The sequence below is a fragment of the Cephus cinctus genome, unplaced genomic scaffold (assembly GCF_000341935.2).
Source record: "Cephus cinctus unplaced genomic scaffold, Ccin1 Ccin1_scaffold0457, whole genome shotgun sequence".
Lineage (NCBI taxonomy): Eukaryota > Metazoa > Arthropoda > Insecta > Hymenoptera > Cephidae > Cephus > Cephus cinctus.
The window spans coordinates 1,225,449-1,241,107 of NW_014333134.1; the positions used below are offsets into that span (position 1 = coordinate 1,225,449).

Genomic DNA, 15,659 nt, shown 5'->3' on the forward strand with positions numbered 1-15,659 from the left:
TAGACCAAGCGAACCCGTAAAAATTTTTTTTTCTTCTTTTTCTCTCTTTCAGTATTAGAATACTTCGGTCGATCGCGCGATTTAAATCCCCAATATTTGAACGCGTTGCCTTTCGTCGAAAAAGATTTTTCTTTCTTTTTTTTCTTCTTTCTAAGGTCGAGACACACCCAGTCTCGTCGCGGAATTAATAGAGCACGGTCGTTACGTAAGCGCACGGCTTAATTTTTATGCAAAAGGCCTTACACGTTTTTTGTAGAGCGTCGCCTGTATACGCAATTATAAATAAATTATAAATTATTAATCCTAACCCACCCCCCCTTCTATATGTTTCGTGCATTTCAGAAAAGCATACAGGTAAGTTTTACATAGTTATCGCAAGAAGATTACTATTCGATTACCATAGAATTGACCACCGTAACTACAATTGTGGTCATATGCTCGATATTCAATATAATATTATATCGTTATACCATCTCTAACAAGCTAACGCTACATCAAGACTCGACTGGAATGTGCCTCTAATTAATTGGCGCATCGTTATTCTCTTCCAATTTCACTCTCGCTATCCATTCTCTCGTTTCATTCTCGATCCCATACGTTCCATCGACTACGGCATTATTGCATACCTTTCCCTTGTAATCGCTAGATCACTGATATAATCAAGAACCCAATGGAACGCGTAAATTCGTCCATCCTGAACATTTTCACTTTAAGTAATTAAGTAGGCCAGTTTCCCCTCTATTATTACTCGTTATGTTATTCCTTTTGAAAAAGCGAATCCTTTCATCGGCTACGAAAATTAATATCGATTTTCTTTTTTACATAGCGTTCATCGTAGTTCAGCATAGTTTGGATACCGCGTGAAGATTCGTACGGTATCTTTTCACTTTTTAATCTGAGCGATCCATTCGACACTGACCAATCCTTCCCTCTCAGTATACAAGACATTCTCTAAACTCGATGACGTCAAGTCAGCACCATTCCAGAGAAGTACAAAAAGGAAGAAAAGAAAAGAAAAGAAAAAAAAACGAAACAAATTATGAATTATTACATTAAGAACATATTCAAAGAAATTCTACCGTATACCCCCCAGCGCGAGTAATACGAAATTCTCGCGTGAAGATTAAACGGAGCGATAATGAGCAGTTAACTTGTTCATTTAGCCCAAGCTCCTAATGATTTACCTCGTGAAAAGCGTCACTGCTGTACCGGTGTCGGTGGGTAAGGATAACCATACGGCGGAACGGCCTGGAACTGCCCGTATCCCATGGACTGATAAGCGCATGCGTTGGTGCCAGGAGGTGGTCGATTTGTCTGGAAGAATTTGTTGTTGACGAGACTCTGGATACTGGAATCAGTGTGACCTCCAGGTGGCATCATGAACGGAGGTGGAATCGAGTACATTCCCTGGTTGTTCTGACTGCTTCCGTAACCGTTGTTCTGTCGACTGTTGAAACGATTGCCTTGATAACCGCCACGACTCTGGTAACGCGGTGCGCCGCCATTTTGATAGCCGGCGCTACCATTACCGCCGCCGCCGCCGCCACCGCCACCTTGGTAGCCGTTGCTGTTAGATTGATATCCATTCTGATAGCCATTTGTTTGACGTTGCTGGTAGCTATTTTGATAGTTGTTTGGTCGAGCTTGGTAGCCATTTTGTTGACGAACAAGAGCTCTGTTATCCTGCTGTACGTTCTGTGTGTTGTTCTGCCAACTATTTCCTGTCGGACTGGCGTTGCTCCTAGGACTTCCGCTAGAGTTGTTGTCCTTGCTGGATCGGCTGTTGTTCCAACGCTGACGACCCTTTCCGTATTGATTTCTCTGGGAGTTGGCCATCTCGGCTAGCTGTGGGTTGATCGGCTGTCCAGCTTCCTCGAGAACGGATATCAATTCCTTAGCCTGCCTCGCGTTGTTTGGCGTGAAATAGGCGTAGGCAGTTCCGGCACTTTGACAACGTCCGGTCCTTCCTATTCTGTGAATGTAGTCTTCGGAGCTGTTGGGATAATCAAAGTTCACGACGTACTTTACATCCTCGACGTCCAATCCGCGAGCAGCCACATCAGTTGCAACCAGAATAGCGGTCTTTCCGTTACGGAATTCCGATAGTACGTAGTCTCTTTCAGGCTGCGACTTATCGCCGTGAATGGCAATTGCGGACCAGCCGTCTCTCTTAATGGCTTTAGTGATATCATCCACCTTCTTCTTAGTTTCCACGAAGATGATAGTTTTGTTCCCACGCTCGGAGCTAATCTCTCGTAGAAGACCCGAGAGCTTGGACTCTTTCTCGTGTTCCTGACAGATCTCAATAATCTGACGAATGTTATGATTGGCAGCCAGTGTCAAGGAACCGATATTAATTTGAATATAATCAGTGAGGAAGTCTTCGGCAAGGGCTTGCACTTCCTTTGGCCACGTAGCCGACCACATCAACACCTGACGATCTGGTCGAATCTGTTCAATGATCTTGCGGATCTGCGGCTCGAATCCCATATCAAGCATCCTGTCAGCTTCGTCCAACACGAGATACGTACACCTGCGCAAGTTCGTCGTACCCTTCTCCAGGAAGTCGATCAACCGTCCGGGAGTGGCTATGCAGATCTCGACGCCGCGCTCCAAGTCACGAGCCTGCGGTCCTTTGGGCGATCCACCGAAGATGCATGTGTTGCGAATACAGGAAGAGGAACCAAAGTCACGGGCTACACTTTGAATCTGCTGTGCCAATTCCCTAGTAGGTGCTAAAACTAATACGATCGGACCCTCTCCTCGTCCCAGACGAGGTTGATTGTTAATGTGAACGGTCGCTGGTAGAATATACTATAACATAAGCATATATAGACCAATGAATAATAACAATGTACCACCACCAAGAGAAACCGGCGTGAATCCCCCCTTTTGAGTGCCGGTTGAATGAAGCGAAATACTTACGGCCAAAGTCTTCCCAGATCCTGTTTGAGCAATGCCGACCATGTCGCGTCCGCTGAGTGCGATCGGCCAACCCTGCGCCTGGATGGCTGTAGGCTCCGCGAATCCCTGCTTTCTGATCTCCTCCATTACGTAGTCCGGGAAATTGCTCTCCTCGAACGCCTGAATCGGAAACGGGGTGTTGTTTCCCTTGACAGTGATCTCCTTGCCAGCATGGTACTTGGTAACTTCATCGGCCGTGCGTCCCATCACGTTAGCATGGGGGACGTAAAGGTTCTTGGTAATAACTGGCAAAGACGTCAGGTCCCAATTTGGCTTCTTTAGTAAATCACCGGGGATTTTTTTCTGATTTTGCTTCTTACCCCCAAAATCATTTTGATTTTGTTGCTGGCTATTCCAATAGGTTCCACCCCCATTCCGATTGCCATACTCCCTGTTCCCTCTGGGTCTGTAACTATATCCATTAACCCATATTAAACATTTATCTTTCTAAATCATAACGCGGAAATGTATTAGTAGATAGCAATTTGGCAATAATTATAAATGCCTAGCAATATTATTCTAGCATCACTTTCTATTCGATTCTTACAATTTTCATTCCACCAAAATTTCTATGATTATAAGCACGTAATCTAATTTTAATGCTTGTATCTAAAGAGGTTACGATCTTAGAATTAATATTGAATTATGTTAACAAAGTGTATATGGTAATAGTGTGGTAGGTGTTATTTTATGCATGCATGAAAGTGGAATAACAATGAAATGCATTTTATCCAACAACAAGAATACAATTTGAGTTTTGTTTTACATTCATTCACTGTCTTGTGTTTCATGCTTATGTGCAAATAATATGACTCAAAGTACTCCGGCTAATTATAAAAAATATCAAGAGAAATTGAGCCTGTTATGCCACATGCAAGTAATTTGCAGCTCTGTGTGACAGTCGCATTGATGACAGTTTTTTCCCACAACAGGAGAATACAATTTTCAGAACAAATAACAGCTGATTCAGTTAAAATTGTTTAATATATAAATATTATGCCATTAATGTCAAAATGAATCAGTTATCAGTAATCAGTTAATCAGTGTATCATACAGAAACAACGTACTTCATTGTATACTAACTGTCACACTAAACTATTATAAACATGTTTATAGGAATATAAAAGGTCATCCCTACAAAGCCAAAAATGTTAGAAATAACAGTTGATAACAGATACAAACGTTGCTAAAAGGTAAGGAATGAATTATTATGACAAAATAAGCTTAAAATATTACATTTGATTTAAAGTATAAACATTATGAAGAATCTCCAAGAAAAATGATATATAACATCAGTATAAATCACAGTAATCTGCTGGTCATAAAAAGATACTTTCAAATTCCTTCAAAAATACTTTGTATCATTTTTTATACAAAGTTGCAGACAACCAAATATTTTAAAATGTGATGCAGTTTAAGCAAAGCATTTTCCTATGTTCAACAACAGTTATGCAATCCTCTTCAAGACAAAGTTACCTATTGCACCACAGTTGAAACTTTAAATATACCATTGAGCTATCAAATACAATGTACTGTGAGAAGTCAAATAGTTATCTATATATTAAAAGAAAAACTCCATTGTGCATTCTTTAGAAACAGTATTGATTACACAAAGATCTTGATTTCACTATTTATCTATTCCATTACCAAGAAACAGTCTTCAGAGACAGTTGTCTCAAAAGTACAGTGTATCATGTACATTTTTATTCATCCTTTTGTTCTCAGACGTTGCACATTGAAATAAATGATCAGTAAATAATCCAGTACATTTCCATGAAACGCTTTATCATTCTTTCTTCAAACTCGCGTACAAAGTGGAAATGTTCAATAAGGCAAATGCACTGACATGTAAAATGAGTCGTGATAAAATTATCACGTATGCAGAAAATATGCATACTGAATATCGGAAAAAGCAATGATTACTTTCAAGCGTAATAGAAGTTTGAAAATGAAGGATTCATTGCGAATAGAAAGACCGTGACGAGTGTGAATAAACGTGGAAGAAAGGCTGGCGTACAAAATGGCCGGTACAGTTGCCGAGTATAAGAAAATTGACTGGCTACCCAGGGATTATCGATCGTAGTCGCGCGTAGTGCACGCCCGTGATTTTCTGTAGACTAAATGCAGCAATGAATGAAAAATATTAATTGATTACTCACGAAGTTTGATTGGAATATCCGTTGCTGTACATCTTGCACAGCGTCAACGATCGTAAGTGGCTTGAAACGATCCTCCTTTGGTGTTCACGAAAAACTATGTCAGCCTGTGCCAATCAAACCTGCGAACAGCCAAGAAAATACCGTTAAGATCTTCGGCCTACGGTTCAAGAATTTGTGTCAATTTTATACCCAAGTGATAACACGCATATAAACGCGAAACGTTATGTTAAATTTGTGATTGCCTGTTGTCGCGAATCAAGAGAAATTCCCGAAAACTTACCTAAAGAACCCGGCGAACAGAGCGACAATGGCTGACAGGCGCTGGGAAGACGGAAACGGGCAACTGGGCAACATTTCCGTTCAGCACCTCGTCACGTGGGTTTCTTTCAGGTAAATCACGTGATCGCCGCCAGCCAATGAAAGCTTAGCGTCAGCACGTCACGGGGGCACAGCCAATCGGAATCCTCCTTTCCAAATCGATGACTGCTTTAAGCTGCTATCTCTTTCTCACTAATCTCTGACCGTACAGCTGTCTCTTCGTTAAAGAAGCAAGCATGTGGGAAATGCCTGGAGAACTTACGACTGCTTACGACTTTCAATATTCAATAAATACCTACCGTAATTGGACTTTTATGTATTTCTGCAGTTATAAATATCAAAATGTTTCTTCTCTTAATTACTATGTTTCTACATGAAGGATCTAAGCACAACTTGTGCTGTTCTCAAAATAAGCAAGCTTGTTATTCATATTATTATATGTATGCATGTACATACATGCATATGCGTACTTTTATGTTGGCTTTCAATAGACGTGCCTATCCTTAGATGATTTTGTGTACATATACGCCATTTACCGTATACATTGTATGCGCAAACGTATAACTCTGACAAACAGTACGTGCTATTTGTATAGTGTACACTAGAGACTTTTATACAATAGTTCTTTAATGTAGTATGCGAAAGAGAAACCTTCAACCGTTCTAAACTCTCGGAGGAAGGATCATTGACAGAGAAAGTAACATGTTCCGGATGTATTTTCATTAGATAGAAATCTTCCAGATAGTTTCGTGCAATCGTAATATCATATAGTCCAAGGATAAGTATTGTCATCTAATGAAAGTTGATGTGAAAACAAAGGAAACATCGTGCAAAGAGTCACAATGTCGACTCTCGTAAAATTCTTAAATAAATCAAGGATAATCAAATCATTATAAGTTCGGAATTGGCCTTTATCATTCTCAGCATTCCAGCTCGTAAGCCTGGAGCCGAAATCAATAAAGCTCTTCCTGCCGTGACTATAAATAGACTTCCACGTTCTCTGCTCTCTGCTCTCCCTCTCAATGAATGTCTATACTTTTCACATTGCCACACCTGGAGGTACCAATACTAGCGTCATAAAAAGCATTTAAATCGACAAAGCATTTTGTCCGACTTGTTGGATTGTCAACGTTTCTTGTAGGTTAATTTAAGATGTGCGCAAGGTCTTCTATATACAAGTCAATAATAAAAAATGTACATTCTCTTACTATGTAAAGAGAAACTTCTTCAGACTGTGTAACTTTAAAGTTTACTGCAGGGAAACGATAATATCCCTGCAAGATTTCATTATTTTTCATGAGATTCTTCTTCCAGAAACTTCTCCACTGTACGGCTGGGATAGTATAATATTTTTTTTTTCCCCCTTTTTATTCGGTCGCTTCTTCCGGTTTCGCTCGATAAAGCGTAAGCCAATGGCTGTGCTCTGCTATACATATTGTCGCATGCTCACTGGATTGCTCCGCATAAAATCGATAGAGCTCTAGCTGCTGGATTGAGCCGTTTTCCCCCCGAGAACTTACTGGAATTCATGGCCGTAGCTCGGTGCTACAAGTATTTATTTACGTTTCGTTGCTATAACAATATTTAATTCACTTGGCGATTTAATATCTTACTTGAACAATTTCACACTGTTTTATAGAATTGACCAACGATGCGACAGAAATATCTATTTCGGTCATGGCTATGAAGATTATGCGTCTATCTGAATGATTAATTAGTCTTGTTTCTTTTGCAACAGTTACGTCAACGTATTACTTACCATTAAATTCATTCAGCCTTTCAGAACCTTCGTATCGGATATGTTCAGTGAATGAACAATCTCAGATTTCCAAAAATAATGTAAAAAATGACCAAGACGACGATTCATCAGTCACAGATAAAGAATTTCAGAATTAAGGATAAAATAAGTATGAAGTTCTGCTACGACGATTATTCATCTTCATAAATTCTAGTAACAGGAAAAAATGAATCTTCAGTTCTTCAACTTCCAGTAAAAATTGTACTGAGAATAATAAGTGTCGCTACTGCTCTAATGACAATATTTTCTTTCACACCAAATATATAACCATAACGTATCTCACGTATCCTGACAGTTGAATGAAGTTCATTTTCATGGGAAAAATGAATGAGAAGCAGGAATCTATGTGTCTGGAATAGGCTCGTGACAAGGACGCATATTTTGAAGGGTGATTAAACTGTAAAGAGAGAATCGATTTAGATTAACAAATTTTATTTGTTATTATATTCGCGTTAAATACTGTACATCGATGAGTCATTGAATCATTGCTAAGTATCTAAATTACAGAGGAATGAATAGCAATTGAACACTAGACATTTATACGCCATTACAATCGACAGACAGTAGAAACAAACGTTACGCGACATTGATCTTACACTCCGAGAAGTCTGTGTTTCACGATAAAACGATGTCCAAAGTACCGTGTAAAAATGACAATTGATTTTTCGGTCACGCCCACGCGTACCTGTACCTCGAGACATCGGGAAAGATTTGATGAAAGTGGTGAAGAGGGACACATGAAGACAAGAGGCGGTGGATGGTGAATGAAGAGTCGCAGCTTCGGCGAACAGCGCGTGACAAAAATGTTGGGTGCTCAGTGTTCTCTCTTTTATGACAATTACGAACTAGTACTGCCAAATTTTCGCCATCAGCCCGTAGGAGATGATCATCTTTCACTGCTCCAGTAGCTCTTTCCGATGACTTCTGTAAAAAAAATTAAGTACGCATTATAGAGAATCGGCGCACAGCAACGATTCATCGTGATCCTCTAGAGTCTTTTTCATAGATTCTTATGAGGTAGGATCGCTCTTAATGTAAGCGTGAACAACGTAAAACATCCTTAGTAGAGTCTACGCAGGGCTGTTGGTTGTTCACGAGGTTTAATGCTGAAAAATTATCGGGCGAGTATTACTTGTGATAATCACGTATTCGTTATTAATTTTACAATTAAACATGGCCCCCAGTTTCTTCGGCATCGATTCGTCAAGTCGATTTTCACGTACAAATAATACCGTTGACCAGTGAGGGGTGGTGGGTGAGGTGTTTGACGCTTAATAAATGGTGAACGGATGGCCGGCTTTGATCGCAAAGATGGAAAGTGAGGAGATGATGTGAGACTTGGAGAGGACCACTTTGAAATCTGTCTTAACGTGCTGTCAAGCGAGCTGAAAAGAACACATGAATATCCTACAGTGACTGCTATGCACGATACATGTTAGAGTCTTACGTAGGAAATGAAGAAGTTAAGGAAATTGAAATAAATGTAAAAGTAAAGCCAATGCCGAGATCATATCGTTACGCCACTGTATGAGCATGATTAACCAGCCCCGTGTGACGTAAACAGTAGATGAAACAAAAAGGGGAAGAAAAAGTACAAAGCCAAAGTGAAGACGTGCCTCCGTAGGTGAGTTGTCCTTCGTAGAGAGAAGGCGAAGGAAGTAGACCGTCAAAATGGACTTGACGTACCGCACCCGCAAGATCTAAACAAACCTTTTGGCCACGCGGCAGAGCAGGAGTGGCGCTGCTAGCGATGAAAGCCATTGTTGGGGTGCATAGGCGGCGGAGGCGGCTGGTAGTATGCCGAGGGCGGCAGCAGCACGTTCTGATAGCCACCCCCGCCTATTGGGGCCGGAGGGACCATGTTCATGTTAGGCGGAGGTCCGCTCCCGTAGTGGTGATAACCGTCACCCACGTTCGCCATGTTCACCCTTGGCGGAGGAGGAGCTCCTCCCTCTCCCATCGCCAAAACCCCCATAACCTTTGTGCGAAGAGGTGGTGGCGGAGCCCCCGAGAAGTTCGGATGGATGTGAGGGACTAACGGGGACCCCGCCGTAGGTCCCAAGGAAGGCGTAAGGGATGGTTGCAAAGGCTGTTGTGGCTGAAGTGGACCAGAACGGATCGAATGATTCGGAGTGGAGAGTAGCTGTTGTTGGACCATGACTCGACCTGGAGAATTTCGCCGATTGCCACAAGTAGGAGGTGCTGCTTGTGAAGAAGGTGGCGGCGGAGGAGGTGGCGGAGGTAGCGATACTGGTAAAGGTAATGATAGTGGTAATGGCGGTGGTAGTGATGGTGGTGGTGGTGATGGTGGTGGTGGTGATGATGGTGGTGGTGGTGGTTGTTGCTGAAGATTCAAACGGGTGGCTGTGGGAGGCGGAGTTGGAGCAGAGCCTCCACCGCTGGGACTGGCTGAGGACTTGCCTGTGCGATTATTAACGGGGCTGCGACTGCGGGAATAGCTGCGACTGTAACTTCTACGACTTCCACGGCCATTGCGTTCCCTGCTACGACTTCGACTTCTGCTTCTGGAATAGCTGCGTTCCCGTCCGCTGCGACCGCCTCGCGTGCGCCACCTGTTTCTTCCTCCTGAAACAATTGAGCGACACAATGTTATTCGAGAATCCTCATTGAATGTGCTATTAAATTTACTTATTGGAAACATCGCAGGTACCTCTGTGTCTTCCGTAGCCGCCTCCTCTACCGTCCGCCAATTCCAGTAGCTTGGGATTGATAACCTGATTGGCTTCCTTCAATACTTGTATCAGGTCGTTCGCCTTGTTTGAATTGTTCGGCGTGAAGAAGGTGTACGCAGTTCCTGTCTTCTGCCGACGACCAGTGCGTCCAATACGGTGAACGTAATCTTCTGAGCACGAGGGGTAGTCAAAGTTGATGACGAACTTTACGTCTTCAACGTCTGAAACGAACAGTGTCAGTTAATCGGTGACCCACTGGCTGTATGGGAGGATCGCGCGTAATACAGACATCAGTTTTTGTACGGTAGTGCTGCAAGGAATACGATACACCGCTGTACCGAACAGATTACACGAATTTACATATTGAGAAGAGACAACGCGGCATTAACCAACTGCAAGAAACGAATGCGCTCCCAAAGAACTGCTCGTCTGTGGCTACGACATGAGAACCAACACAAAGAAACTTAAACTATCGACGAACCTTAATGAGAAAACAAAAGTTCCAATGAAAAATTATTTAAATTCATCGACTTGTAAATATGATTAGTTACAAAAATCTGCTGTTAAACGTAAACACTGAAAAACATTTAATCTGAGTAAAGCGATTTGAATTTCCAAATAGTCGTAGCACTCACAAGAATAACATATTTTTAGTTCACTAAATTCATTTCAGTAAACTTCTATTTCTCTTATCATCAAATGACAATGTTACCATGATCGATGGATCGAGGTGACGTTACAAGCATCCCTACAGGATCATTGCACCAAGTTGAAGTAAAATGATAAAGCATCGATAGACACAAGCCACGTCAAAGAACTAATTTAAGACAATCTTTGAGGAGCGCATCGAGCATTATTAAAGTTTTTTAAATATAAAATAAACTATGACCCTGGAGATAACTCCGGTCGCCTCTTCGCAAGCGTCAATACATTAAAATATAATTTTGAGACATGAACTGACTTTCAACGTTAAGAGCTTAAAACTTGAAACTTGTATAAAAGTTCAAGCTGTCACAACAAAGTAAAGCTCGATCAATTATTAAAAAGCAATCCCTATGACCCCGCTGTTACCAATAAATTAAAAAAAAATAATTCCATAAACGCTGCAAAGAGCGACTGGAGTTCGGTACACAGGTGTGCTTTATTCGATACATGAGTTAGCATACTGTGAGATGCAAATGGACGGACAGACAGACAGACAGACAGAAAGAAAGAAAGAAAGAGAGAAAGCAAATGAAAAAAAGGAATGGAAAATGTAAAAGATGAGGACAAATAGGCAGATAAGAAAAATGAAAAAGTGTCATACGAGAAACGGATGTAATTAGAATTTAGGTGTAAGAGTAAGAGAAATGAAGGTGAAGTTACTTGGGATATGTAAATTAAATTGAATGATGATTAAGGGATGATAAAGGGGGATGGAGGCAGGTAATGGGAAAAGGTAAAGGATACAATGGGTGATATTGACTGATTTGATTGTATAGTATATTATACTATCATACTAAAATTAGTCAGTGGGCGAGTGTCGCTAGCAACGTACGGGCAGGGCCTGGCTGTTTGCGCTCGCTCCAGCTACAGCCTCCGCCGCTCGGTTGCTAAGAAGGGGCCCACTAGAGGCTCGGGCATCAGCTATCATGCCCCCGCCTCATTGGACCGGACCGGACCGCTCTGATTAGCTCGAGTGACCAGTGGAAGGGACTCTATTCTGGCAACAACGACCTGACCAGCCCAGGTGGCGTACGGCGTAGCGTAGGACCGAGATATCCGGTACGTAGATTAACGTAGGGCCTGTGATTAGGCCTGAGATTGGGCCCGGACTGGCCCGTCACGTTATTGACGGATAGAGGCACGCGCAGCAGCCAGCGCAGACAATGCAAACCAGTGCACCACCAAACAAAGAGGCGGCGGGGCGGCCCCAATATGCTTTGCATTACCCGGCGTGGGCCTGCGCGCAATGTGCCTCTGCAATGCAAACAAACATCCAGCCGCGTTAGCTACAAATCCTCATTTTCAATTCATCATCATCATCATCATCATTAACCTCCTCCTCCTCCTCTTCTTTTAATTCGCCTCATACCTTATATTATTCAATATTTTATTTTATTTAGAAGTACCTGCTCTACATTTTTTAAATTTTCATTTGTTCAATAAAGAAATTCTTGCTAATGCTTCAACTTATATCTTTGTTTATATTTTTAATTTTCATTCAAATCTACTTGTCAACAATTTGATGTTCAAGACAATTACTTTTACTTTACTTGGCTATGTTTCAAGTACAGTTGAAAAGAATAAATCATTTTATAAATGAAGTTAACCATATGTGTGCAATATATTTTAATGTTATCAATTGAGGTAAGTAGAATTTAATATACATTGTAATAGCACGATAATATATGAAAAATTGTTGACTGCTGATATTATGGTTTTAAAAAATGTGATTCAATGAAATCACGCATAGAAAGTTAATTATTAGCAATGATCAGACAGTATGAATCTTTACTGCGTAGCATCAATGGATGCAAGGACGACAATGGCTACTAATATCTTTCTATTTTCATTTTTTTTTTGCTGCGGGAAAACGATACAGAAACACGTATTCACTCCGCATTGAGTAATAATACTTGCGAGTACAACCAAGAGAAACTATTGAATGTCCAGTGAGGTAAATAATCGACTATATAATCATTTTCATAAAATAAATTATGGTTAACAACTTTGAAAATGTCTATTACTGAAAAGATATCAATATTTTATATCGTATTATGAGTTGTTTCTAATATTATAAAGAAAGGAAAAGAAAAGATCCCGCAGCTTGACTAAGGCATAAATGAGTTCCTACGTAGAAAACTTATACATTTGAGTTGTCAATACTAAATATATTTAAAAAAGTAAAAAAAAAGAGGTAGATTAGCCCACTCACCAAGCCCACGAGCTGCTACGTCTGTTGCTACGAGAATTGGAGATTTACCGGATCTGAAGTCTACGAAAAAGTTACATCAGTTTAATAAGATGTAAATAAAGATTTAAATTTATTAATTTTTTTTCAATATTACCTTGTAAGACCCAATCTCTTTCCTGTTGTGTTTTATCGCCATGAATGCAAACTGCAGGCCATCCGTCTCTCTTCATTTTCCTAGTGATTTCATCCACTCTGCGCTTCGTCTCGATGAATACTATGGTCTTATTTTCCTTTTCTGACATAATTTCTTTAAGAAGAGTACTCAATCTGCAAAGAAAGAAATAAATTGATTGAAAAGATCGAGTGCCAGGAATATGAGATTTACTATTGAAAAACAATAAGCTTACTTGTTCTCTTTCTCATAATCTTGACAGACATCTATAATTTGTAAAATATTATGATTCGCAGCCAGTTGCAGCGAGCCAACGTTAATCTGAGCATAATCTTTGAGAAAGTCTTCGGCTAAGTTCTTAACTTCTTTAGGCCATGTGGCAGACCACATAAGTGTCTGTCTATCAGGCCGTATCTGTTCAATGATCTTTCTGATCTGTGGTTCAAAACCCATATCCAACATTCTGTCGGCTTCATCCAGGACTAAGTATGTACATCTCTTTAAGTTCGTTCTTGCAGATTCCAAAAAATCAAGAAGTCGTCCTGGTGTGGCTATCACGATCTCTACTCCTCCATCAAGATCTCTAGCTTGGGCACCCTTGGGTGCGCCACCATATAGACAAGTATTTCTGATGCCTGATGAGTGTCCAAAATCGTCAGCCACTTGTTGGATTTGTTGAGCCAATTCTCTAGTGGGAGCCAACACTAGAGCGACAGGGCCATCTTTTCGACTGAGCTTTGGCTGACTATTAATGTGTACGATGGCTGGTAGAATATACGATAAAGTTTTACCAGAGCCTGTAGAAGCTATTCCAACCATATCTCGACCGCTTAAAGCAATAGGCCATCCTTGAGCCTGTATGGATGTTGGCTCCTTAAAACCTAACCTCCTGCAAATTAAATAAGGTACAATTGTATTAAATTAATAGATAAGATTTATAGTATAAAAATATAAGTGACATCAATGTCATAGCACTTACTTTACTTCCTTGAGTACATAATCAGGGAAACCTGCTTCTTCAAATGTGAATACAGGATTAGGAATATTTTTCCCTCTTAACGTGATCTCTTTTTCACTACGGTACTGTTCTACGAGTCGCATATCTCGATTTTGAACTGTATCGTTTGGTATGTAAAAATCTTTCTTGAACGGTTCTAAGCGACTGAGATCCCATCGTGGTTTCCTTAAATTTGCACCTGGCTGTCCCCGACCTCCACGACCGCTACCAACACGATCTCGACCACCGCCGCCTCCACCACCACCGCCACCCCAACCTCTTCTATCTCGTGGTGATCGACTGCGTGAACGGCTACGAGATCTTCGCCTCCTGTCCCTATCACGGCTCCGACTAAACATGTACAACAGTGAGATAGAAAAATTCTTATATATTAAACATTCTAAATACTTTTGACAGTTGTATAGCATGAAGTACGTACAATTAATATGTCTATGGTATCACGATATTCTGAACTTCATAAGAAAAAGCAGTGCATTTACATTTAAACTTATTTACCAAATAATGTTTATATACAACTGCTGATTAAAGCATTGATGTTTGATAAATGCTCAATAAAATGATAATGTTCTGTCATCAAAATATTAGATACAGCATAGTACATGATCGGTATAAAAGACAGTAAACATTTAATGCTACTTTATAAAAGAATGAATTTCTGCATGAATAAATAAATTATTAAATAATCAGTCTTATATAACACCTACAAGTACTGTGTGCTTCAATATGATTCAAATATGACATAGTGTTGCATCGGCAACAATTAAAATTCATTTGTACACATTAGATTTGAGAATTCTATAATTACTGCCAAAAATATCTTTCAAGAATGAGATGCATTATACATTCCAGAAAAATATAACACAATATGTTTTCCCATAAATCAATAATTACACATTCTAAGTCAAATGAATCAGTTTTGTTGGAAGGAGACTGACCGCATCCACCGTAACGTATGAACGAGGTTAATTAGCCTTCACATTAATTTAGCGCAACTGCAGGACGATCATTTGCAAAATATAAAACAAAAGTCGATACAATGCAATTACGCTGAGAAATGATCATTCGGAAATGGCGAATACTGAAGAAACGCAGGGCAGTTTGGACAAACCATTCAGATAATATATTATCTGGTAAAGTATCTACTGTACTATATAGGTTATGTAGCAGATTCCAAAATAGTGATTCGAGTATAATTGCAAAACAAAGGAAAAAAAAGAACAGAAACCCATCAAGCTTAACTAGAAATAATTTAACTCCTTCAATCCAATAATGCGAATAGCAGTTGTAACCAACTACACGCGACATTAAACTACAGGCTAAAGTTCGAACGATGCGCTTCAGTAAAAAGCGCGCGAGTGTATATTACATTCTATTATTACCTTCTGTAACGACCCATTTTTCTTTGTGATTGGAGCGACGATTCTTTTTAAATATCACTAATGAAAGTGGAATAAATTTATGGAAGAGCTGAGAGACATAAGAAGTTTGTGAGGATGGATCAGACGAGCAAGTGACGCAAAAGGAAGCGGGACTACTGACCAGTAAGGCCAAAGATTGGTAATGGACGCATACACGTGGCGGCGCCACAGTAGCATTTCCTGTATCATACCAAAATGACGGAAATATATTTAAATAAATAGC

At 40.3% G+C, this 15,659-nt stretch overlaps 2 protein-coding genes across 5 annotated transcripts in view; both read right to left on the minus strand.

Annotated features, from left to right (window-relative positions):
* The window catches only part of LOC107267897 (DEAD-box ATP-dependent RNA helicase 20), a 13,269-nt gene extending 7,502 nt beyond the window's left edge, over positions 1-5,767 (minus strand). Inside the window, exons 1-5 of one of the 2 annotated variants that reach the window (XM_015740087.2) lie at positions 5,404-5,767; positions 5,124-5,242; positions 3,285-3,376; positions 2,926-3,209; positions 1,185-2,814 (exon numbers count right to left, since the gene is read on the minus strand). In XM_015740087.2, coding sequence (XP_015595573.1) covers positions 1,198-2,814; positions 2,926-3,209; positions 3,285-3,376; positions 5,124-5,155 — 2,025 coding nt within the window. In that variant the 5' untranslated portion in view covers positions 5,156-5,242; positions 5,404-5,767 and the 3' untranslated portion in view covers positions 1,185-1,197. Of the gene's footprint in view, positions 1-1,184; positions 2,815-2,925; positions 3,377-5,123; positions 5,243-5,403 lie in introns of both variants that reach the window. The other variant, XM_015740086.2, reaches the window with a different exon arrangement.
* A 1,887-nt stretch (positions 5,768-7,654) lies between these two features.
* LOC107267888 (probable ATP-dependent RNA helicase DDX17) lies at positions 7,655-15,574 on the minus strand. 3 transcript variants are annotated; one of them, XM_015740073.2, is made up of 8 exons: positions 15,398-15,574; positions 13,980-14,348; positions 13,236-13,889; positions 12,983-13,155; positions 12,850-12,909; positions 9,911-10,153; positions 8,950-9,825; positions 7,655-8,163 (listed from the first exon to the last, which is right to left on the minus strand). In XM_015740073.2, the coding sequence occupies exons 1-7, from the start codon at positions 15,412-15,414 to the stop codon at positions 8,984-8,986; spliced, it is 2,358 nt and encodes a 785-aa protein (XP_015595559.1). In that variant the 5' UTR covers positions 15,415-15,574; the 3' UTR covers positions 7,655-8,163; positions 8,950-8,983. The 3 variants fall into 3 exon arrangements, with proteins under 3 accessions (XP_015595559.1, XP_015595560.1, XP_024940880.1); XM_015740074.2 differs by having other exon boundaries at positions 9,661-9,825; positions 15,398-15,572; XM_025085112.1 differs by lacking the exon at positions 15,398-15,574 and adding an exon at positions 14,954-15,082.
* Between the last annotated feature and the right edge of the window lie 85 nt (positions 15,575-15,659).

What these genes read in the sequence shown, in the direction of transcription:
- LOC107267888 (XM_015740073.2), bottom strand. An exon ending in AAGAGATTGGGTCTTACAAG is followed by an intron (nt 12,910 to 12,982) that starts GTAATATTGAAA and finishes ACTTTTTCGTAG; the next exon opens with ACTTCAGATCCGGTAAATCT. An exon ending in CGTAGCAGCTCGTGGGCTTG is followed by an intron (nt 10,154 to 12,849) that starts GTGAGTGGGCTA and finishes TGTTCGTTTCAG; the next exon opens with ACGTTGAAGACGTAAAGTTC.